The 24,730-nt window shown below is 50.1% G+C and overlaps 1 protein-coding gene across 2 annotated transcripts in view; it reads left to right on the forward strand.

Annotated features, from left to right (window-relative positions):
• Positions 1-22,352, forward strand: part of Ccdc60 (coiled-coil domain containing 60) — a 158,175-nt gene extending 135,823 nt beyond the window's left edge. Inside the window, exons 8-14 of one of the 2 annotated variants that reach the window (XM_032886802.1) lie at positions 2,356-2,440; positions 6,801-6,872; positions 11,120-11,182; positions 11,767-11,889; positions 13,624-13,755; positions 16,405-16,594; positions 21,580-21,861. In XM_032886802.1, the coding sequence (XP_032742693.1) occupies positions 2,356-2,440; positions 6,801-6,872; positions 11,120-11,182; positions 11,767-11,889; positions 13,624-13,755; positions 16,405-16,594; positions 21,580-21,681 (767 nt within the window). In that variant the 3' untranslated portion in view covers positions 21,682-21,861. Of the gene's footprint in view, positions 1-2,355; positions 2,441-6,800; positions 6,873-11,119; positions 11,183-11,766; positions 11,890-13,623; positions 13,756-16,404; positions 16,595-21,579 lie in introns of both variants that reach the window. The other variant, XM_032886803.1, reaches the window with a different exon arrangement.
• The last annotated feature ends 2,378 nt before the right edge of the window (positions 22,353-24,730 follow it).

Genomic DNA, 24,730 nt, shown 5'->3' on the forward strand with positions numbered 1-24,730 from the left:
AAGAACACCATCTTACCACTCTCCCTTCAAATGCTCAAATTTCATTAATTTCTCCTTGTCTCCTTCTTGGTTCCCAAAATTATTTGAAAACTATTTCAGAAGTTTCCCCTTTTTGTCAGTGTCTCTACACATGTGTGCTTCCTCCTCCCCTTGGGTCAAGGCCGCCCTCCTCTCTCTCTATTCTTAAATCTGGAAATTCTGGACCATCCCCAAGTGATGCTTCAGCACCTTGGACAGCTATATGGTCCAGGACAAGGTGTTTCCCAGAGAGAGGTTTGTTATCAAGCAAGGAGTGGAAAAGAGGGGGGTGGGGATGGGGGGTCTGCAAATGTGTGACCCTGTAAAACACTGTTGTTCACTTACACCCAGCCTTCATCTTTTGTGAAACACAGGGCTTTCTCTGTATCTCATTTTCTAACTTTATTTAGAGTGTCTGTGGCTTCCTAGGGAGGCCAGTACATGAGGTTTAACACAATAATAATTTATTGCCTCAAAGTTGTGGGGACCTGGCTTCCAAAATCATGGGGGTCAATGAAGAGGTGCTTCTCCTTTCTTTTGCTAGCCTTCTCTAGCTGGCAGATGCTGGGAAGGCTGACATCCCTCACCACACGCCTCTATCCCTGATATGGCATGGCCATGCTCACCTCAATGTGTCCTCCAACTCCTCCTCCTCCTCCTCTTCCAAGGACACCAGTCACACCAGCATAAGAGCCTACCACATTACACTCCAGTGTGACCTCATCCTTACCGATCACAATTACCATAACTGCTTCCAATCAACATCCTTTTCTGAAGTCCCGGAGATTAGGAATTCAGCGTATCTTTTGAGAGGCAAGACTCAACTCGAAGGAGACAGGCATCAAAAAGCATTTGCAAAGTATATAGGTCAGAACGCGCTAAGTGGAAAGTCAAGGTTGCTTCTAAGACACCTGAGAAAACTCCTGGAGGAAGGGGGGATTTGTCAAGATGCAGGAGTTTCACTTGCATCAGCACTTCCAGGAGCATGGCCAGGGAAAGCATCACACACGTGGAGGCTCCCACCTCACAGCTGCAAGGCCTGGGGTTAGCAAAAAGGAAGGGGCTGGAACAAGCCCTGTAAGACAGTCCCATAACCCTGTGCACCCCACCTCCTAGCAGCTCATCCGGAATGGACTCAACACTGATGAAGTTTGCCCCTTGGAGACCTGTGCCAGCACTCTCAAAGCACCATGAACCAGAGACTAAAACTCTTATCACCTGAAACCTTGTCAGCTGACAGGGGTGTTGCAGGCCAGAAATCACAAGTCTGCCTGAAACTCAGCCAGTGTGTGGCAGATGAGGACAGTATGGTCACTTTCAGAGGAATTAGGGTCTCTGGATGTTTATGCAAAAGCTTGGTTTTGAAAAGGCCGGCACTCTCCTCAAATCACACGAAGTGGCAATTGTCGTCTGGACTCAGGCTGCAAATCACCAGTTTGGAAAATAATCAGTCCAAGTCCCCAAACAAGATTTCCTGTCAGAACTGGCTGGCCAGCAGGTCTCCTCAGTCAGTGAGCTCTAGCTTCAGAAACAGACTCCCAGCTCAACAACATGAAGTAGAGATGGAACACAGCCAATTTTGACCTCTGACCTCATGTATGTACACACATGTGCATGTCCACCTACACATATACACATGAAAAATTACTTTTAAAGATCTTCCAAGGCTTCTTTAGTCAGGTAGAGCACAGTTGCCAGGAGAAGAAGAGAAAGTCAAGGGATGGTTTTAAGTCAAGGAGTGGTGGTCGGATGGTGTACTGGCTGGTTTTGCATGTCAACATGACACAAGCTGGAGTTATCACAGAGAAAGGATCCTCCCTCGAAGAAATGCCTCCATGAGCTCCAGCTGTAAGGCATTTTCTCAGTAGTGATCGATGGGGGAGGGCCCAGCCCATTGTAGGTGGTGCCATCCTTGGCTGGTGGTCCTGGGTTCTATAAGAAAGCAGGCTAAGCAAGCCATGGGGAAGCAAGCCATGGGGAAGCAAGCCAGTAAGCAGCACCCCTCCATGGCCTCTGCATCAGCTCCTGCCTCCAGGTTCCTGCCCTGTATGAGTTCCTGCCCTGACTTCCTTTGGTGATGAACAGCAATGGGGAAGTGTGAGCTGAATTAACCCTTTCCTCCCTGAGTTGCTTCTTGGTCATGATGTTTTATACAGGAATGGAAACCCTGACTAAGACAGGTAACTTGCCAGCCCCTAAGAGCTGCCCCTTCTAGTGCCCATTAGGATCCCTGTCTGGGCTCTTGACTCCCACAGGCAGAGGCATCCCCAGGCCAGGCATGGGATCCACACACCATCCTGTCTCAGGTCAAAGGTAACCTCTCCTGTTCCCAATCAGGCTTACAGAAGCTCCTGGAGATGGTCCGGGAAGACGCCCGAAGAACCATCCTGATGGAGACCGAGATGCAAAAGAAAGCCCCCAGGTATGAAGTCTTAATTCCTCGGGCAGTTAAAGGGTGGCCACCACAATAGCAGTCACCACAGCACAAACCCTGAGCTGTGTGCTGTGTGCTGTGTGCTTGTGTATGTGTACAACTGCCCAAGACTCCTGCAACAACCCCTCGAGGAGGGAGGTACATCACAAATAAAAAGAGCAGGGGTCAGAGAGGCTAAAACTGACAGACACGCTGGTGAACAGTGAGGTGACGCAAACTGCTTACATCTAGATGGTCCCATCTTCCCGGGGTGCTGTTGTTACCCACTGTCCTCAGGAGTATTTATGAGTATGTGTAAACTGCACTCAAAGAGAGCCTGAAAACCCAAGCATTAAAAATGTAGGGGTTTTTACATAAAACAACGTTGCTTTCGTTGTTGGCCAGAGATGCTTCCTCCGCATCAGGCAGCAATCAATGCAGAAGCTCAGAACCGGTCAAAGTGCCAAGGACAAACCACTGTTGAGTGCTGGGCATGGGCACTGAGTCCACACAGGGCTCAGAGAACATTGCAGAAGACAGGGCAGAGAGAATGTAGGACCTGGAGGGTTTGGCGGGGCGCCTTGGATTGCTGTCTCCTGGATACTACACGGCTGCTGCACTCTTAAACTTACTGCTGTCATGGCAACATGCATACAGTCTGAGAAAGAGCCAGGCATCAAGGTCAGTCAATATTCCAATGGGCGGCAGTGATTCAGTGGGTTCCTCAGGAAATGGGGGGTGGGGTGTTGGGGGGCACAGAGGTTAGAAGAGACATATTGAGGGGTGTTTAGTAGGGGAGCTGGAATGGATATGATAAGGATACATTGTCAGGCATGGAGTTGTCAAAATTAAATAAAAGACGAACAAAAAAATTCAGATAGCTACAGATAGCTCACGAGTAGAGAGCAAAGCTTTGGGCTGCATCCCCAGAACTTCAGAAGTCAGAGACATATAAACATAAGATAAGTGTGGTGGCATCTACTCAGGAGATGAAGCAGGAAGATTGTGAGTTTGGGGCTAGCCTGGGCTACATAGCAAGACCCTGGCTCAAAAAAAGGGGATGGGGTGGGGTACCAATCTTGTCAGGGAGGGATAGTCATGAGAATCCATTTCTTCTTTCTTTGGGATAAAGTCGGGGCAAAGGCCTACCTGACATACAGAATGAGAGGACAAATATGCAGACAGCCATATGCAATCGTGGTTAGGGACCACAGCACCATCAGGGAATGGAGACAGAGATGCAATGGGATAGAGAAAAGCACAGGCATCTTTGGACACTCCGAGCAGCTCTGAACTTGAACCCGAGGTGTCCATCTTTCTAGTGAAAAGCCTCACCCACAAACCTGCGGCCTCTAAATATGCTCCAGAGGAAATGCTGGCTGTGGAGTCAGAGTCCCCTCCCCAAGTGTGGCTCCCTCTGAGAAAGCAAATTACTTACAGAAAACAAACGAAGCAAAGAAGAGGTTCATCATCAGCCTGGGCCTACCGGGATGCCAGCTATGACTTACCGTTTTTATGGCTGTAATTACACTCCACCCAACATTTTCAAATACATCACACCCCACCTCTGCCTGCTACAAGATGAATCTTGTCTGCCACAGCCTCAGTTCAAACCCACCGCCTAAGGTGGCTCAACATGGAGCCTCCCCCCACCCCCAAAGATAGTGCAGATCCATAAGGCACTCACCCAGTCAGCATTAGGGATGGACAGAGGAAGGTGGCAAATGTCCACTTGGAGAGAGACCGCCCTTTTTGTAAAGGCTTCTAAGTCACGTTGGTATGGATCCAAAGCCTAGTGCTGCAGAAAGAGTGTCTCTGTCCTCCCTAAACAAATGTCCTCTCATCTGTAAAATGAGACTGTGGAGTCCCTCGGTATGTGGAGCCCCTTGGTATGTGGAGCCCCTCGGTATGTGGAGCCCCTCGGTATGTGGAGCCCCTCGGTATGTGGTGCACCTCGGTATGTGGAGCACCTCTGTATTGGTGCTTAGAATCTAACAGACTAGGAAACATGTCTCCATCCCATCATTCAATTTCTGTGTGATATCAGGCATGCTGTTTCTCTGGAGTCTTGTTGCAGTTCTATAAAATGAATCCCCTTAGCCACCTGTCCAAAATGGCCGTAGTGAGATTAGTAAGTCATACTGTGCTTGTAAAGCACTGTGTGTGTGCTGGAAATTATGTCTGTCTCAATGAGTCTCTAGAGCATCTGGGAGATGATGCATTTATTAACATGCCAGCTTCTTCCTAACATAGAGTTAGCAATCAATAGATGCAGGGTGGGGGAGGGCAGTCAGTACTCTTATTCCTTATATAGGACCCACAAATCTTTGCAGCACAGTCCTGATACAGGTGTATTCGCTGTGACCATTGCCACGTGCTCCAGTCTGCTTTCTATCATTGTGATGAAACACTGATTTAAACCAACTTGGGAAAGAAAGGGTTAACTCCAGCCTGCAGCTCCCAGGTCACACAGCCCAACATGGAGGGAAGTCAGAGCAGGAACCTGGAGGCAGAAACTGAAGCAGAGGCCATGGAAGAATGTGGCTCAGGGTGGCTTGCTTGGCTTTGCCTTCTTATACTACCCAGGACCATCTGCGTAAGGGATGGTACCACCCACAGTGGGCTTGGCTCTCCCACATCAGTCAGTGATCAACTCCATTCTTTTCAAACATGCCTGCAGGCCAATCTTATGGAGGCATTTTCTCTTTTGAGGCTCACTTTTCCCAAATGCTCAAAATTCTGTCAAGCTGACAAAACCAAAACCAAAACCAAAACAAAAACCTACCCAGCACAGCTCACCTCACAGATGTGAGACATCCATGATGACTCCCATATGGATCATAAAGCACATGACCCTGGAGAAATCTTTCACATGGACTCTGAATTCAATTAGACAATAACCATAGCTACAGAGAAACTAGAGATCGCCCTTCCTCGTTAATTCTGTCTCAGAAAAATGAAATCTCACCAATTCAGTAAAGCATCAGATATTGAAGCCTCTATGAGACTAATGGGGACAGGAAAGACCTTAGGTCCCCTCATTTCACACAGCACATCAGCTCACACTGAGGTCAGCTGACAGGTTGAGAGGTTCACAGAGACCTCTCTAAAAGACCAGCCCCATCCAACCCCAGCAGCCTGAAGGTCATAGGAAAATGGCTTCTGTGTCAAATGTTCTGATGGTTCTTCATGACTGGGAACCAGAATGGTGCCCAGCATCTAGACATCCTCTCAGACCCCCCAAGGCAGAACCTCCAAAGCAGCGCTGGTTTCTAGCAAGCCCTTCAAGTAGGCTCTATCTCCAAGTCTTGGCAATTTGACTGTGTGTATAGGATTCCATGGGGGAATGTAGTTCTGGGCTTGTGTGTGGATGCTGATGTGAGGGGGTATAGTTCTACGAGCATTGAGATTCTACAGGTATGAAATTACAGATATATGTGGAATTCTTGGTGTGGGTGGAACTCTAGGTGAGTGTGTGATTCTGGGTGACTGTGGAATTCTAGGTGACTGTGGAATTCTGAATGAGTATGTGATTCCAGGTGAGTGTGTGTTTCTAGGTAAATGTAGAATTTTAGGTGAGTATGTGATTCTAGTTAAGTGTGGAATTCTATGTGTGCTTTGCAAATGCCCCATCTGTCCATACATGTGTATATAATTCCTGTAGTGTATTCTAAAACTGTGTATATAATTGTGGTGTGTGTATGTGTGAGTGTGTGTGGTGTGTGTGAGTGTGCGTATATGTGAGTGTGTGTGTATGTGAGTGTGTGCATGTGAGCGTGTGTGTGAGCATGTGTGTGTGAGCGTGTGTGTGAGAGTGTGTGCAAGTGTGTGTGTGTGAGTGTGTGGGTGTGGGTGTGTGTGTATGAGTGTGAGAGTATGTGTGTCTGTGTGGAGTGTGTGTGTGTGAGTGTGTGTGTGTGTGTGTGTGTGTGTGTGTGTGTGTGTGTGTGTGTGTGTGTGTGTGTGTGTGTATGGTGTGTGTGTGTGTGTGTGTGTATGTGTGTGTATGTGTGTGTGTGTAAGTTGACTGTGAGTTCCTCAGTTAGGTGCAGTTCTATAGTACTATGCATGTGGTTCTGGGGTTCTGCAATTCTCTAAAGGGGGCAGATCACCCTGGTGTGTTTGTGTGTGTGACTCTAGGGAAGCCAGGGAGTCTAAACGCAGTTTCTGAGTAAGACTCTGTCCAGCAAATCTCTGGGCACGTGGCCCAGAATCTGTGTCCTCAGCAAACCCCCTGAGTATGCCCTCCACTGTGCCTCCCCTGCTCTGCTCCCCTCGGGGAGGAGGCATCTGGTCCCACCAATGGCATTTGCTGCTACAGGATGCCCGGCATCTCACACTTTGTTAAAAGACTCCTCTTGCTTTTCAGCATCCTGTCTTTAGTCAAGCAAGTCAAGAGTGACTATGGGTGGAAGGACTGGCAGACCACACACAAGTCCAGGTAGGAAATTCTGAAGCCTACAGCAGCTGGGGTGGGAGCGGGGGTGGGGACAGAGGTAGAGAAGGGCGGGAACAGAGGCAGAGAAGCTGGTCCTGTCCGAGGACGACCACACCGATACCCAGGGAGAAGGGCTGGGAGGGGAGCCTTTCCCTTCTTTTGACATCACTGAAAACAAGCTCCTTCTGCCCTGGGGCTGACTGAGCATCCAGACACTTCTCCAGACATCCCACGGCACGGTTTTCATTGAACTCTCCCATGCATGAAGAGACACAGCTCAGAGAGCTCATCTTAAAATGAAATTCCATCCTGCCTGCCTGAGACCTGCAGTATGAACCTGTGGGGCACATACAGGCCTGGAGGACCTTCCTCTGAGTGAACTCTACCTCTTGCCTTGCCCAGAGTAGTCTGTCACGTGACATGGAGTCAGTTCGCTGATTGGAACCTTCCTAGGTCCCCTCTGTGGGTAAGGAGCTGCACTAGGTCTGGAAGCTTAAATAAGCAGAAGACACAAATACATCATGGGGTCACACCTCTGACTGGAACGTCCTTGTGCTCTGGGCCCTTAGACAGCACAGGGAAGGCCACAGAGGCCTCTCAGAAGGACGTGATAAGTGCACAGGGTAGATTAGGATGCTGAAGGCATCGAGGGTGATACAGGTTGCTGAATTACTTTGCATCCCAATTTGGAGCATTCTCGGAGCTCCCTCAGCCCTGAATTATAGAGTAAGCTTTCACAGTGGGTCTAACAAGCACTGATTTTGGATTAGCACTGAGCATGAATGGTCCTGGAGACCGCCTCTCAAAACTGTCATGAGATATCCAAATGTCCGTCATTTCCTCCTCAGTGAAAGACTGGGTAAAACAGACCTGAAGTTTTCCCTCACTGTTCTGTTTTATAAAAAAGAGAGGTAAAAACCAGGAATATGTTTGATGGAGGTGTGGTATGGTGCAGGAGAGGAGGTGCCTATGGGGGCCATGCTGAGGCATCCCTTCCCCCACACAATGGGTATAGTATAGAATAGAGTTTATTTAGGGAACGGGAGAGAGTAGAGACAGAGAGAGAGAAAGAGAGACAGAGACAGAGACAGACAGAGACAGAGACAGACAGAGAGACAGAGAGAGACAGAGAGACAGAGAGAGAGGAGTAGAGGTCAGCCATGAGCATGTGGAGAGAGTGGGGGATGGGAAAGGGGAGAGAAGGGACAGAGAGGGTAAGAAGGTAAGAGAGCAGGAGAGAGAGGAGAGGGCAAGCAGCCCCTTTTACAGTGAGTCAGGCACACCTGGCTGTCGCCAGGTAACTGGGGGGTGGAGTCTAGAGGAATGCTAGTCTGCCCCCATGGATCCCTGAATTCGCTCCATAATTGAGAATTGAGAAGGAATGTAACAGGCAGGCCTCGAATAGCCCCACGATTGGCCACAGAGCCGTGGCCATGCAAAGTATTCTGGAAAAGTGGAGGGAGGAGGGGAGCCTGTTGGCCACCAAGGTCATAACCTCCGCTGAGCTTAGTATGTAAGCTGAGACCTGCAGAACAGGGACAAGCCACCCCAACTATGAGGAGGGAAAATGGGGGGATGGGGGAACAGCACACGCAAAGGGCCTGAGGGGGGAGGAAACTTGGGGGCACTAAGCAAAACCTCCATGAGGACCAAGGCAGGGGAGGAGACTGAGGTGGGCAAGGGGCCTCTGTGGCTCATGTGCTTCTCAGCAGCTGGTGACCCCACCCCTCACCTCCCACCCCCCCACCCTCACCCCCCCCACCCCTCACCTCCCACCCCCCCCCACCTCCCACCCCACCCCTCACCTCCCACCCCCACCCCTCACCTCCCACCCCCCCCTCACCTCCCACCCCACCCCTCACCTCCCACCCCCACCCCCCCCTCACCTCCCACCCCCCACCCCTCACCTCCCCCCCCCACCCCTCACCTCCCACTGTTTTTCCATCAAGAGTCTACAGGAAAGCCCTGAAGCAACATGGTCTCCCCGTGAATCTTCTGCACGGGTCAGGGCAGCTTTGGAATCTGATAACAATCTCCCCCGTTTGTCTTATATTACTAGTGGGGGCCCTGCATCCTGTCCAGGTGGGATAACACTTTTCTCATCACCTAAAACGTCAAAAACCTCTAGGTCCAAACCCAGAAGCTTCTAGAAAAAGCAGCAAGTGCCAGGGTCTTTTCTTTAGAAAGGACTCTGAGAGATGGCAGATCCACCTCCCAAAAGTTCCCCAAGCCATGAGACCAGAAAGGATGTAAGCCACCATCATGGGAGGGTAAGACAGCCTTACCCCCCAAACCTCACAGAGATCCACCATGATGGGAGGGTAAGACAGCCTTACCACCTGACCTCACAGAGGTCCACCATGATGGGAGGGTAAGACAGCCTTACCACCTGACCTCACAGAGGTCCACCATCACAGGAGGGTACACGGCCTTACCCTCCAAACCTCACAGAGAAGCCATCACCATAGAGGGTAAGAGGGCATTACCCCCAAAACCTCACAGAAAAGCCACCACCATAGAGGGTAAGATGACATTATCCCCCCCAAACCTCACAGAGAAGCCATCACCATAGAGGGTAAGATGGTCTCACCCCCGCCCCCAACCTCACAGAGAAGCCACCATCATAGAGAGTAAGATGGCCTCACCCCCTGCCCCCAACCTCACAGAGAAGCCACCATCATAGAGGGTAAGAGGGCATTAACCCCAGATCTCACAGAGAAGCCATCACCATAGAGGGCCTCACCCCTGCCTCCAACCTCACAGAGAAGCCACCATCATAGAGTAAGATGGCATTACCCCCGATCTCACTGATAAAGTGGCCAAGTTCACTATTCAGTTATTTGGAAGAAACCAGGGGAGACAGGAAGGTAATCAAGTACTAAAAACAAATGTCACTCAGTGTGCCAGGTGGGGTTGACACAGCCCTTCGACCCCAATATTCAAGAGGTAGAGGGAGCAGGGTGTCTGCGAGTTCAAGTCTAGCATGGTCTACACAGGGAGTTCCAAGCGAGCCAGAACTAAATGGTGAGACCTTATCTCAAAAGCAAAAATGACACTCGGGGATAAAGAAACAGCTCCGTTGGTAAAATGTGCTTGTCTGAGTCTCTAGGACCTACATTAAAAAGCAAGGTGGCTGCATGCATATGTAACACACGCATGTGCATACACACGAATGCACGGCGCCTGCCCCGATATTCAAGTGTCCTGGGAGAAAGGCAGCAGGGGGAGGTGGGTCTGACCTGGAGAATGGGAGCAGGCCCAGCAAGAGTCCCAGACCAGAACTCTAATCACTCCACACCTAGAAAGAGTCAAAGGCTGTATTAGAATGACTTAAGGCTGTGGTCTGGCTGGTCCAACACCAGCCATCCGTCTTCCTAAGGAAAGGCCACGAATTCAGTAGTCGTTCAGTCTACAAGGTTGGAAGTCTCTGCTTGCCTTCAGTCTATGTTGGAATCCCGAGGAAGTGGGTTCTAATTGCAGTGAGGGAATGCCCCTGCAGCAGGATAGATGAACTTGCCAGAAAGGAAAAGCAGGCTTCCTTCTTCCTGATCCATTCCCCTCTAGGTAGCACGTCACCAGGAGGTGTGGCCCAGGAGGTGTGGCCACAGGAGGTGTGGCCACAGGAGGTGTGGCCACAGGAGGTGTGGCCACCAGGAGGTGTGGCCACCAGGAGGTGTGGCCACCAGGAGGTGTGGCCACCAGGAGGTGTGGTGTAGGTTTAAGGTGGGCGTTCCCACCTCAAATGAACCAATCAAGTTAAAGCCCTCACAGGCGTGCCCAACTGCTCCAGTTTTAGCTCATTCCAGGGATGGTCAAGTTGGCAACCTGGATTAGCCATCCCAGGGACCGGACTTAAAGAAAGTGTCTCCGTGAATGAACTCAGTCTGGAGGGAAGAATACCAAAGGCAGCATAGGGGCAGCGGGGTCTCGGCCGCCCCTTTACCAGCATGCACCTGTGAAGGGATGCACAGCATCTTGACACCATGCTGAGGCAAAAGATCAAAGTTAAGGAGTCTGAGGGTGCAGGACTCACTATGGACCGTTAGACAAAACAACAGCCGTAGAGATGGTGGAAAGGGGGCGAGAAGGACATCCCAGGCAGAAAGCGTGACAGGCGCAAGGTCCAAGACTGGAGGTGGAGCACACCAAGTCCTGGTGCCCAGATTAATTAAGAGTCTGCGCCTAAATTCTGGGGAACTAGCACATGTCTCCTACGGAAACAACTAGAAACTGCCTCCTTGATGTTTCAGTGAGCGGTCCAGCACTACAAGTGGAGAAAGCCACATCCAGGTGACCCAGAAGAAGTCAAAGGGGTAAGGAGGGTGGGGAAGTGGATGACGTGGGCCATGGTAACTGCATCCTCTGTCTCCCGGGACTATGGGCATATCTCAGTGCAGAACAGATTCCCTGAAGCCATAGACAGGAGAGAGGAACAGGAGTCTCCCAGACCAGACACTGGACAGCACTGTAGAAAGTGATGTACAATCCCCCAGCAGCACACGGGCCGTGTCCTATGTCTGTGGCCTTGTATAGTCCCCAGGTCTCCTGCCTCGGGGGAGCACGGTCTCATTTTACACAGCAATGGGCAGAGAGTGGGCCACATGCAATGCCCCACCCAGGCCACACAGCTGAGATGGGGTAGAGATGGGTTGAGCTCCCTGCCCTTGCCTTTGCTGGGCTCCACTGGAATCTGCCTCACTGTGGACTCACGTATACGGCCTGGGCTCCACCCGCTCTCCCAGCCTCCTAAAGGAAGCTCTCTGTGAAACCCAAGAGCGAGGTTGGACACCAGCAGTTCCCACTTCGGGGCACCTGGAGCTCAGAGAGGCCAATGGGACCCGTGAAGCTACGAGGAGTCTCCACAAAGCCCGTTCCCTACTCGTTCTCTTGCCAGCAGTCGAGCTAACCGGGACATCATCTATTGCAAGACTGGGATCTGTAACACCATGCGAGCCAAGTTTTACAGCGTAGCCCAGGAGGCTGGCTTCTGCCTGCAGGACAAGATGGAAATCCTCAAGAAGTAAGAACCCACATATGTCCAGTTCACTAAGGGTGTGCACCTGGAACCTACTGCATGCTCAACATGTGTTCAGTGCCCAGGGCTTAGCGTAACAGCAGAGAGAGACTTCCCCGCCACCCTCGGGGAGCTGCCTCTGCCTCTGCCTCTGGGAAAACAAAAATGAAATCTCTGCATCTACAGAGATACAAGTTAGAATCCTCCCGGTGGGAGAAACAGCAAAGGAGAAGGGGGAGGGGAGGGGCAGCAGAGGGTGGGGCGGAAAGAGAGGAGGAGGAGGAGCAGGAAGAGGTAGATGGGGAGAGAAGCAGGAGACAAAGTGAGGGAAGGAGCCAGAGCCAGAAACAGAAACAGGGATCCTGAGTCAGACTGGGTTTCGCAGGAGGTCCTCTAAGGAGGTGGCTTTAGGACACTCATGACAGAAGCAGAGGAACCCAGAAGAGAAAAAAATGGGGAGAGAATCATCCCAGGTGGCAGGGAAACCACATTCAAACCCTCAAAGCAGGAAGGTTCCTGGGGACGCAGTCACTGAAGGCTGCCAGTGAGGTTCAACCTTAAGAGGCCACTGGGCCCTTCTCCTTACTACAACCCATCTCTTAACTAAGGCGACCGCGTGTCCTGGGAGCTCACCCATCTCATCGGAGCTCCCAGGTGACCCTTCACCCTCCCTTCCTGCTCACAGCTCGCTGTCTGGAGAGAGAGAGATGGGTACCTAGGAATCTAGCACACAGGGCAGGGAGGGCCTGTGTTGGGGGAGAGCAGGGGCCTGAGGGAACACTGAATGCTGATCCCCTCCTGACCTGGGAAAGTCATCTGAACATCTTTCTGAAGGAAACGTTCTCAGGGTAGTGAAGGGCAGTGATGGCCATCTTTAGGGTACCACGTTAGGCAGTGTGTTCCATGGTGGAACTAAGAACTTTGCCATTCTGCACCATTTATGCTGCAAAGCAACCCCACAGGTGAGGGGCTTTATTTAGACCCCTACAGACACCTCAGCAAGCACATTCAGAGAAGTCTCTTGCACCAAGGGCCCTCTACTGAAAAGCAGTCAAGTAGGACCCAGACCCAGAGACTCCAGCTAGGAAATTGGGAAAGGAAGGAACTCCCACCAAAAAGCAAATTCCCAGAGGGCAGAAGAGGAACCCCCAGGTGACAGCTGTGGCTAGCTCTAGAGGGGATCAGAGAGCTAGAGAGACCAGATCATAAAAGCTTCACTGGCCTACCAGCACAGGTCACACTTTGTCCCAAAGACTCCGACCACAGGAGAGAGGCATGAAACTCTAAGCATGATGATGCCACTGGAAAGGGTAGGAAATTGATCATCTGGGACCTTGAGGAATATTCTAAGATGCCAAGTGTGGGTGCTGGGGGTGGGGGACATCAGCCATGAACATACTTGTGGCATGAATCGCCTTTGGAGAGAGGGCATGTGTGCAAATGATAAGACTAGGGGAGAGAAGAATCAACACTAGTTAAGCACCTACTGTGTGTCTGGCAGTACACTCAGTGCCCCGCACACAGAATTTAACCATCATCTCTTAGAGGCAGCAAAAATTCATTTCAGAGCATTGAAAAGAGCTATTGCTGGGCAAGCATGCATAGCATTTACAATGTAACAACAGCCCTGTGGGAGGAGAGGTAGATCCACGGCCTCGGAAGACACCTCAGGGGAAGGTGGCTGAAGGAGGGGGATCTGTGTGTCTGACTGCTCTCCCACTCTTCCACATGACCTCACAGGCGCCAAGAGGAACGAGGCCTCCAGAAGTTCCACTCCTTTATTGTCACCTCGAACTTCCAGAAGGACATAGCAAAGATGAGGCACCAGGTCTCGATGGTGAAGGGAGATGCGGAGGAGATGGCCGACCACTGGTAAGATCCTGAGGACCAGACAACATGGTCCCTGAGGCTTGGGTCATGGTCAATCCCAGCATTCTTTAGTAGCCTAAAAGCATCACCTCCCAGCTACCACTGGCCACCAGTCAGGTCCCCTAGATCAAGGCACGATCAGTTTGGTCCAGACTTAGAAATAAGGAGAGTTCACTTGACAAAACACACACACACGCACACACATACACACACACGCACACACACACACATGCGTGCATGCACACACACATATACACACACTGAAGAGCAATACCAAACCTGTCCATCAAAGCAATGTCTGCAGAGTCTGAGTTCTGTGAAGTTATCAGTGCATAAAACTACAAAATAATTAAGTCTCTCAGGGGTGCAGTTGCAGACAGACGTACCCTAGGAACACTGTACCTCAGTGCACGGAAGAACAGGCAGCCACAGAGTGAGGGCTGGCAGGACAACAGCACTAAGCAGTTCAGAATGACCGGAAGGGAGAATGCTGCCTCTTCTCACCAGAGAAGTGATGGGTGCTTGGAGGACGTACCGAGCATCCAGATTGGGACATTCCACATGCGACACAAGTTCTGATGTTTGCTGGGCGTGGCCCCACACTGCTTTAATCCAGCACCCAGGCTGCAGGGGGAAGTGGAACTCTATGATCCCAAGGCCCATCTGGTCTACACCATAAGTTCCAGGCTACCCAAGGCTACATAGTGACACTCTGTCTTAAAAAGACAGAGAAGCAAAACAGAAAGTCCCGACATGTCTCACACTTGCCCTAGATATATGTCAGTGATATGTAGATTAAAATAAGATTAAAAAGTAATTTTTAAAGGAAATGGTAACCAGCTGTACGAAATCACTGTGAGCCGAGGGACAGATGGATGGCAGAGGCTATCCTGAGAAAATTTAATGTTACGTTTGTCCCCCAAATCCTGGTAGATACACACGAAACCCCTATTTCACAAAGAACCTGAGACTCAAAGGAGTCCATTCGCTTGTCCCAGGCCACACTTGTTTGCACGTGGTGAGCACAGGACGTGAGCCTCTGCCTACCCCCAAACTGTACATCTGCTTGCCATATCGAATCTGAGTCTGACGCATTGGGAGTCTGATGTACTGGGTCGTGACCCCATTCTGAGTAAAATAAGATCTAAGAAAAACAGGAGTAAAGCGGGGAGGTGGACCTAGAATCCCTCCCATATTCTTACTGATGTGGATCAGGAACTTGCCAGGGCAACCCTGAGCCAGCCGTAGGAGAGATGGAGGAACTACCCACAATGCCTCACTCCTCCAGAGCTTCTCTGATGAGCTGAGGCTATCCCCAAAGATACACGGGCTCCCAAAGGTACCTCATGGGGAGGGTGCGGGAAGGATTAGTTCATAACCCTCCCTGTCTGGGAGGAAAGCAGAAGGGTTAGAAACTAACTCACATGGAGATACTAGAGTGGAGAATTACTGCTGAGCTTCCAACCGTGGAGCCCGTCTAACGACAGAGCTGTTGGTCTGGTTGTGGGGAACAAGGGCTCACCATAGCGCGGTTAAAACCAAGTCCCATGAAGCACGGCCGGCCAACAAAGGGCGCTCAGCTGGGCCCCTCACTCGTCAGTCATTTCTTTGCTCTTTCGGATACTAACCACTGAGCACCTATGGGGTGTTAGACGCAGTTGGCTCGGCACCGTGTGCTGAGTAACTAGGGCAGAGCTCACCACCACAGCAGGGATTCATGCTGCACAGAGACGCAGGAACAAACATACAAATGCATTCTGTAAGTACAAAAACGAGAATCCAAGAAGGTTGGGTGGGCAAAGTTCTCCCTCGAAGCCTTCTACCGTGGCCCATGCGCGATGGAGGAGGGCACTTTTCATCTTCGTCGTCATGAATTACATAATAAACTCTCATTGAATTATTACTGCATGGGGGAGGGGGTAGAGAAAGTTGGGGCCACATTCAGACTCAACTTTGTAGATTCTCTTCTCGCCTTCCACCTTTCTGTGGGCTCTGGGGATCAAACTCAGGTTGTCAGGCATGGGTGGCAAACACTCCGTAAGAACCCGGCATTCATCGTTCATCCCAAGTAAGCCCTGACCACATTGAAAGTGTGCTCTTAGAGCCAAGGTAGGTTAGCAGCAGGTTAGAACCCACCTGTCCCACTGCCTCAACAATGCATCCCAGTGGAGACCCAAAAAAAAAAAAAAATGCACATGCTATAACGTCTGTCACCACCACCATCACCATCACCACCAACCCCGCCTCCAGATGTGTCCATGTGCACCCCGTCATGATTAACAGTCAGAAAAGAATCCTAAATGCCCTCCCCTTGCCCCGTTTTGGCTTCCGGATTTCTACATGCTCTCCTTTATAGAAAGCTATGTTACAAGCGCACCCTTTAAGACATGCCCTTTTCTCGTTAGCCATGAAACAGAAGCAAGCCCTGGCTCTCCCCACCCAAAGTAAACACTTGCCTCATGTGTTACCCTACAAAAACTGGGTTTGGGCAACGGGTCCCCCAGGTAGAGCCTCATGCTGCCTCTATAACAGCCCAAGGGGAGTAGAAAAGAAAATGAAGGCAGACCAAGGGGCTCAGTCCCCATCCTGAGCTCCCTAAGGCTCAGCCCCCTCCTGGGCTACCTAACTGCCTCTCTCTCCTTGGGCTTGAAGGTACTTTGATCTGCTGTCCAAACTCCCAGAGGATCTGAAGAGCTTCCGGCCGGCCAAAAAGATCCTAACAAAGCTGCAGAAGTTTGGCGAGAACCTAGACCTCAGGATCCGGCCCCACGTCCTCCTGAAGGTGCTCCAGGACCTACGGATCTGGGAGCTATGCTCCCCGGACATTGCAGTGGCCATTGAGGTAATGAGCACCCCAGTCCCCACAGCACCTCAGGTGTTCTTGCAGTAGACCCAAACCCAAAGATCCTGCCCTCTGGAAGCTCTTATTCTAAATGGGCAGGAGCACAACATTAGAGTCTACATAAGTGGTACTCCCTGGAGATGGGGAGCCTTGGGAAATCTGTAAGTAGGATGATTGTTGAAATGAGTACCTCAAAGCATGCTACTGATTGTCTGAATGTGGTGGGTTCATGGGCCAGCACTGTGGCCCTCACTGGGTGCTTCTGGGAAATGTGAGGCCTCAGGCACCAGACCAAATTTGCAAACACAGAATTGACATGTGAATGAGGTCCCAGGCATGCTGGGTACATGGTGATGCAGGTGTGTTGGATGGAGAGTGATACAGGTGTGTTGGATGCACTGTGATACAGGTGTGTTGGGTGCACGGTGATGCAGGTGTGTTGGGTGCAGGGTGATGCAGGTGTGTTGGGTGCACGGTGATGCAGGTGTGTTGGATGCACGGTGATACGGTGACTGTGACAGGTGTGTTGGGTGCACTGTGATGCAGGTGTGTTGGGTGCACAGTAATGCATCCTGGTTTAAAGTAAACCAAGGAGGACCTAGCCAACAACGACATCTGAGGAAGGTAAGATTTGATCATGGACTTGAACATCAAGAAACCAGAATCACAGAGAGAAGACCCAAGACACGGTGACAAGAATACAGCCCATGTGAAGGCCCTGAGCAAGACATGGACTGACGTGTTGGGAAAACACATGGCAAGTCAGTGGGTGTGTCAGAAAGTGACCAAGGAGGTGACGTGTCAGCCTGAGGAGACCTGTGAAGGTCAAGTGAGAGACTCAAGACTCAAGGGTGATGAGAAACAGTCACCATTACCACCATCCCTGAAGACTTGGGACATCAACAACAGAAGGATGGCAAAGGAAGGTTAAAGGTGCTTTTGGAGACAGAGGTGTGGTCCAGGCCCATGCTCCCAGCTGCTCTGGAGGCGGAGACAGAAGGGTCACAAGGCCAGTGCCTGCCTGGGCTACACTGACAGAGCGCTTGCAAATCACATGCGAGGCCCTAACTTCTAAAAAACGCTTAGGGCGCGTTTGCTTTCAAAGGTTACGTATTCTAAGGTTTATTTATTTTGATCCTGTGCATGTGAGTGTTTGTCTACATGAACATATGTGTACCACGTGCAATGCCCAGTGCTCTTGTGGTCAGAAAAGGCAATCAGAGCCCCTGGGACATGTTCTCTGGGGCTACAATCTGCCATGTGGGCTCTGGGAACCGAGTTCAGGTCTTCTAAGAGCAGCAAGCGGTCTCAACAACGGAGCCAACATTCCAGCCCAGCGTTTCTCAACCTGTGGGTCACAAGCCCTTTGGGCCTCAAATGACCCTTTCCCAGAGGTCACCTAAGACCATCGGGAAACACAGACATTCACATTATGATTCGTAACAGTAGCAGAAGTACAAGTATGAAGTAGAAACCAAAGTGATGTTGCAGTTGACAGTCACCACAGCATGAAAACCTATATTAAAGAGTCACAGTGTTAAGAAGGTTTAGAATCACTGGCCTAGCCCTCATTTTCCCTTTAAATTATGTGTGTTGGAGGGGTGCACATGAGTATCCACAGAGGCCAAAAGAAGGCATCAGATCCCCACTGGAGCCTGAGTTACAGGCAGCTATGAGCCTCCTAATGTGGGTGCTGGGAACCAAACTCTGGTCCTCTCTAAAAACAGCAGACACGCTGAGCCCCCTGGTTTATCTCTCTCCATCCCATGCCTCCTTAATTTTAACAGGTTGTATTTGAAAAGGGGGTTCAACACCTCCAGAAAAAGAAGCCAATCACACAGGAGTCTCTAAGAGTAGACAGGCTTAAGGAGGCACCAGGCCTTCCACAGGATGACCTGGGCAGGTGTGTACAGAGTAAGGTCAAGAGTGGTGGAGGAGGGGCTGGAGAGATGGCTCAGCGGTTAAGAGCACTGGCTGCTCTTCCAGAGGTCCTGAGTTCAATTCCCAGCAACCACATGGTGGCTCACAACCATCTGTAATGGGATCTGATGCCCTCTTCTGGTGTGTCTGAAGATAGCGACAGTGTACTCAAATACATGAAATAAATAAATCTTATAAAAAACAAAAACAAAGTGGTGGAGGAGGTGGCCCTAGGGACCAGTTCACATGCCCAGACTCTGCTCCATTCACTGAAGCACCCCCAGGGACACTCTGACAGACTAGACAGAACTAATTTGAGAGCAGCTGTTCCTCTCCCCACTTGCTACTTGTGGATTCAGTTATTGGGGTGCATGGAAGAGTGTTTCTCCTCGAGTAGTAAAGAGAAGAAAGCTATGTGAGCCCCCTCTTCCCTTAAGATGAGCTCCCAGGATAGGAACTGACACCTAGCACGTTCCTGTGGAGGAGGAGAGCGTCAGGACCTTCTGACAGCAAGGGCACACGTGAAAGACTGGGTTTGCGTGTCACAAGCCTTTTCCTGGGACACAGTCAGGCCTGTTCTTGAGAGAATAACACTCATCCACACAAGAGCAAAATACACAAATCTGAAAAGAACTGCCGAACCAGAACAAAGACTTTCAGGACAAATGGCTTTATAAAAGCTACTCATGCCATTTACAGAGAAGTGGACGCAACTTAGCATTGTTACATTAACCTTTGAAAGCCAGACTACTGAATTTCTCTATGTAGAACCTAGGTTTCACATAAACGTATGCACAGGCACACACACACAACATGAAAATTTAAGGGGACTAATGGGCGTGGGCAAAGGAGAGGGTAATTGGCAGGAGACATGGTCAATGAACGTCTTCTTGAGCTGTTTCTTTATAAAATGAATATTTCCCAATAAAATGTTAAGACTTCAAGAAGCAAAAAGAGGAAAAATGTATCTCGCTGGGTTTTCTTGCTCCCCTCAAATTTTCTTGGACGAATGGCAACAAGATGAGCTTAGAATTAGCTTAAAGTCAAAGCAAGAAACTGGAGCCCTTTCCACAAATAACCAGTGTGGCCTGAAGTACAGGTCAGTGCAGAATAACTGAGGTTTTAGCCCTTGAGTTCTGCGTTACACCAGGCTCGGACACATGCTTATGCTCCAAGACAGGAACCACTATGATCAACACATTTTTCCCCCAGTGAGACATGTTTGGTTTTCCAATACCATAAAAACCCATGCCTTCATACCCAATGAGCTCTTGGAAAGCATCATCTACATGAAGCTCGTTACAGAAGTGTTCCCCGGCAAAGACGATGTCGGCTGGGAGCAGGTCAGAGGAATATGCTGGATGAGCCTGGCCCATAGCTCCAGAGCCCCAAACCCCAGAGCCCCAAACTCCATAGCTCAAAACTCAGCCCCCTTCACTCTGCTTTCAAAGCATTGGTCTGTTGGCAAAAGGCAAACGCATTAGTCAGAGTTCTCTACAACAACGTATAGAATGAATACGAATACACAGAAAGGATTCATTAGAATGCCTTGGGTGCTGTAGTCCTGCTAATCCCAACAATGGCCGTCTACCAGTGGAAGGTGCAAGAGTCCAGTCACTGTTCAGCCCACAAGGCTGGATGTCTGAGTGGACTTCAAAGAAGCAGGCTCCGGTGCCAGGGAAGGAACGGACTTGCCACCAAAAGTGAGAGCAAGCTGGCAAAGAGAGGGGCTTCCTCCTTTCATGGCCTCTGTGTAGGCTGCCAGCGGAAGGTGCGGCCTAAATCAAAGGTGTGTCTTCCCACCTCAAAAGATCCAGATCAAGGGTGGCTTTTCCCAGGGTTGGGGATTTAGCTCAGTGGTAGAGCGCTTGCCTAGCGAGCACAAGGCCCTGGGTTCGGTCCCCAGCTCCGAAAAAAAAAAAAAAAAAAAAAAAAAAAAGAGTGGCTTTTCCCACAGTTTAATTAAGAAAAATTCCCTCACACGGATAAACCACCGTTTAGTCGATTTCAGAGGTAGTCAAGTTGACAACCAAGAATAGACACCACAACAAACCTGAGTGGTTTTTCTCTCTTTTGGGGGGATTTATTTTTGTTTTATGTGTACAAGGTTTGCCTATGTATACATAGGAGCCCCACAGCATGTTTGGTGCTTGCCAAAGCCAGAAGAGGGCACCAGATCCCCCGGGATGTCCCCGTGTCATGGCTCAGACCAGCAGCCCAACAAAGAGCGGCCATGACGGGTGTTGGTTCAGTTTGGCTTTGGGACCTTCTTTAGAGACTCTTTCAGTCCAGCCACAGAGATGGCCATCACCGGTTGTCTTACCCTGTCCACTTTTCGGCCGGAGTCACAACTCCGTCGAGAAATGGGTGTTACTGGGCACAATAAGAGAAATTGACAATTCAAACAACAGCTTTCTTGATTCTTGTAAACTGGATCGGCCTCAGCGGTGACTCAAAACCAGCCATTGTCCCTCTAAACCGCCTTACCCTGGACATTCATTAGCCCCTGGAGCAAACACATTGCCTCTGCTGATTCCAGAGATGTCGCCGCAGCTGAGGTCGCCGGCTGCTCTTGCTGGGGGGAGGGGGACTGGGTTCAGTCTCCCGCCCCATATGGGCATTCTTGACCACCTGTCACTCCAGTTTCAGGGAATCTGCTGTCCTTTTCAGTCTACACACACACTCACTCACACATATAAAATGAAAAGTAATTTTTTTAAAAAAATAACTCAGATTTGTCCTCTGACCAACATAAATTTCCACAGTATAAAATAAACATCAAGGCAATAAGTCATTGCCATACATGTAAATCAAGAGACACGCATTTGAAACCGTGTGTAACACAGCCATGTTTACTTAAGTATGTATTCCAATGTCAAAGGACACATTTCAGCCATGCAAAAAATCTCAGTTAGTTTTGCACCAACCTAAGTATGAGTGTCTGAGTCCTGGGGGGCAGGAGAGGGGCATCCTGGACTTCCTCTGGGATGTGAAGGAGAGGTCGGGGCGGCGGTCTACTCTAGCTTTCCAAGCAGACTCTAAGAGTAATTCTGTTTGCCCCGCAGTTTGTGAGAGAACACATCATTCACATGCCGCAGGAGGATTACGTCAACTGGCTGCAGAGCAGGGTCAACATGCCCATCCGGCACCGCCCCATCCTGACATAGAGGGGCCGGTCCCCGTGGAGGAGGGCAAGCCAGCGCCATGTCCCTAAGCCCAGCCTGTGCCATAGCCTCCTCTCCTCTCTCAAGGACGCACGGCATGGAGCAGTGAGATGGGTTCAAGATACTTTTAACATTAAAGTTGTTGGAGAGGGTGGTCCCAGGCGGCCCTCCCCTCCCCCACCACGTTCCCTGTCTCCGCTCACTGTTCAAAGCCGACTCTGCCTTCTCTCCCAGACTCCATCACCATCCCCCTTCCCCGAAAACTCTGGATAATAAAACTAAGCTGGATGTCTGACATCTGCCTAAGGAGAGTTCAAGGCATGGCATTCGGGTGCAGCAGTCAGATCTTAATAGAACAAGTTATCAACTCGTGAGCTTTTGCAGATCCAGCAACCCAGTGCTGGGTGCTTTGCCTGCAGAAAATAATTCTATTAGCAAATAACGTTCCTGAGGACACACAAATAATGTCCCCATCCCATGCCACTGGAACAAGAGTGTTGTTTTCAACATCACATACACTGCTTTGGTAGACAGACAGATGAATAGATGAATGGGAAAAGAGACGGATACATAGGCAGATGTGTAAGTGGGTGGGAGGCCGGATAAATGGATGGGTAGAGAGATGGATAAAGGGATGGGAGGATAGCTGAATGAATGAATGAATGAATGAATGAATGAATGAGGAGATGGATGAGTGGACAGGTGGATGGATGGACAACTGTGATGCACATAAAGAAATGGCATATATGTATGCACACGTGTACATGCATGCTATGCATGGGCACATGTGGAAGGCAGAGGTTGACATCACGATGTCTTCTGATAAAGTGAGAAGAGAGAGGGGACCCTGGGGACAGGCAGACAGACTCACAGATAAGCCACTTGCTCACAACACACCATTTACTGATTGGCAGTTCCCTTCTGCACAGTGTAGAAATAGCCGACGTGAACTACCTGATTCCGTCTCCACAGCCCCTACACAACGGCTCTTCCACTGTTCCTGTTCTGCAAACGATGGGACACAGAAGCTCTAAAGAACTCTTGTATTCTTTAAATTACTTTTGCTTACATAAGGTTGTGTATGGATTGTGTGCACATGTTTGTGTGTGTATGTGTGTGCATGTGTGAGCATGCGCACATGTATGTGCACGTATGTATGCATGCATATGTGTGTGCATGCATGAGTATGTATACATGTGTGTACATGTGTGTACATGTGTGAGTGTGTGTGTACACACAGGCCAGAGGTGAACATTGAGTGTCCCTCCATCACTCTTGTCTTTTTCGTGTGCTGCTATGATAAAGCCACTGCCCTGCCAGGGATGGTAGTGGACACCTTTAATTCCAGGCCAGCCAGAGCTATACAGTGAGATCCAGTCTCAAAAAAGACAAAAAAACCTAATAATAAATAAAACGCTGGCAAAAAGCAACTTGGAGAGGAAAGGGATTCATTCGGTTTACAGGGAACGATCCATCATCGTGAAGAAGTCAAGGCATTAACGCCAGGCAGAAACGGACACACACGCCATGGAGGAACGCTGCCCACTGGCTTGCTCTTCAGGAATTGCTCAGCAAACTTTCTGCTTGCTGTAGCAAGCCGGGGACCTCCTGCCTGGCGACGGTACCCCTCACAGTGGACCGGGCATGATCAAGACAGTGCTCCACAGACAGGCCCGTGCGTGTGGTGAGAGATTCCTCAGCTCAGTCCCCGCCCACCCCACCTCCTGGGAGTGTCCAGGTTTCTGCCAAGTTAGAAAACACTGAAACATACTTCACATTTCATATTGGGAGACAGGGTCTTGCAGCAAAGCTGCAGTTAGTAGATTCAGCTAGCAGGCTTCTTAGATCTCCTGTTTCTGCCTCCCAACGCCAGAATCCTAGGCACCTGCGTCCCCTCCCTGGCTTTCTGACATGAGTGCAGAGGATCTGGACTCAGACCCTCACGCTTGCGTAGCACTGACTGAGCCATCTCCCCAGACCCTAATCGTATTTGGGACTGATTGATAATTACATAGAAAGCATCAACACTGTGCACACTGCACCAGGTGATCTTTTATGTGTGCACTGTGCGGGGTTCAGTGTGGGTAAACATAACTCACTCCTCAGATGATTTAACATGTATAATAAAAATGTCCCGAAGCCTTCCCTGTTGTCTTTTGTTTTTAAGATTTATTTTATGTATATGACTACACTGTCACTGTCTTCAGACACACCAGGAGAGGGCATCGGATCCCATCACAGATGCTTGTGAGCCACCACGTGGTTGCTGGGAATTGAACTCAGGACCTCTGGAAGAGCAGCCAGCACTCCTAACCGCTGAGCCATCTCTCCAGCCCCGACTCCCGCCCTCACCCCTGTTGTCTTTTTAAACAAGGTACAGCATCTGTAGCTACAGCTGTCCCCAGTGTGTCACAGGCACCCTAGAACTTATTGTCATCATCCGGCTGTGGCTCGGAACCCTTTGGTCAACCTTGCCCAACTGTGGGCTCCTCCACTGCTACCCCCTGTGCCCAGGTTCTCACTGTTGCTATACAAGGAGGTCACAAAAGTTGCCATGTCTTGAGACGTGTGCCCAAGAAATGGCTTTCGTGGGCACACTGTGACGCCCAATGCTTGAAGTCTGGTCTCCCTGGTGTTCACAGCATCTCTCTGAGGGAAAGGGGGTGTTACTTTACTACAATCCCCATTTCTGTAATTAAGCACATGGAAGACAGACACAGAAGACCTGTGGCAGAGCTGAGAGTCTAGAATGAGGTCCGTCTAGGATGGGAAATAGCCTGAAATCACAAGACTTTCTGCTTCCTCCATGCCAGGACCCTTCTCGGTCGATTGCTCGGAATTACGGCGCCATCTAGTGGCGACTGTTAGTACCACTTTCACCATGCCCTGGAGCGAAATGTAACTGTCCTGCCAAAAAGGAAGGCAGAGACTGTTAACAACAGTAACAACACCTAAGAGCTCAGACAAGGAACACGGTTTGTTACTGAAACATGACCGGGAGTGAGCAGCAGCAAAACACACACACACACACACCACCATCATCATCCTCTCC

Source organism: Rattus rattus, chromosome 16 (genome assembly GCF_011064425.1).
Source record: "Rattus rattus isolate New Zealand chromosome 16, Rrattus_CSIRO_v1, whole genome shotgun sequence".
Taxonomy (NCBI): Eukaryota; Metazoa; Chordata; class Mammalia; order Rodentia; family Muridae; genus Rattus; species Rattus rattus.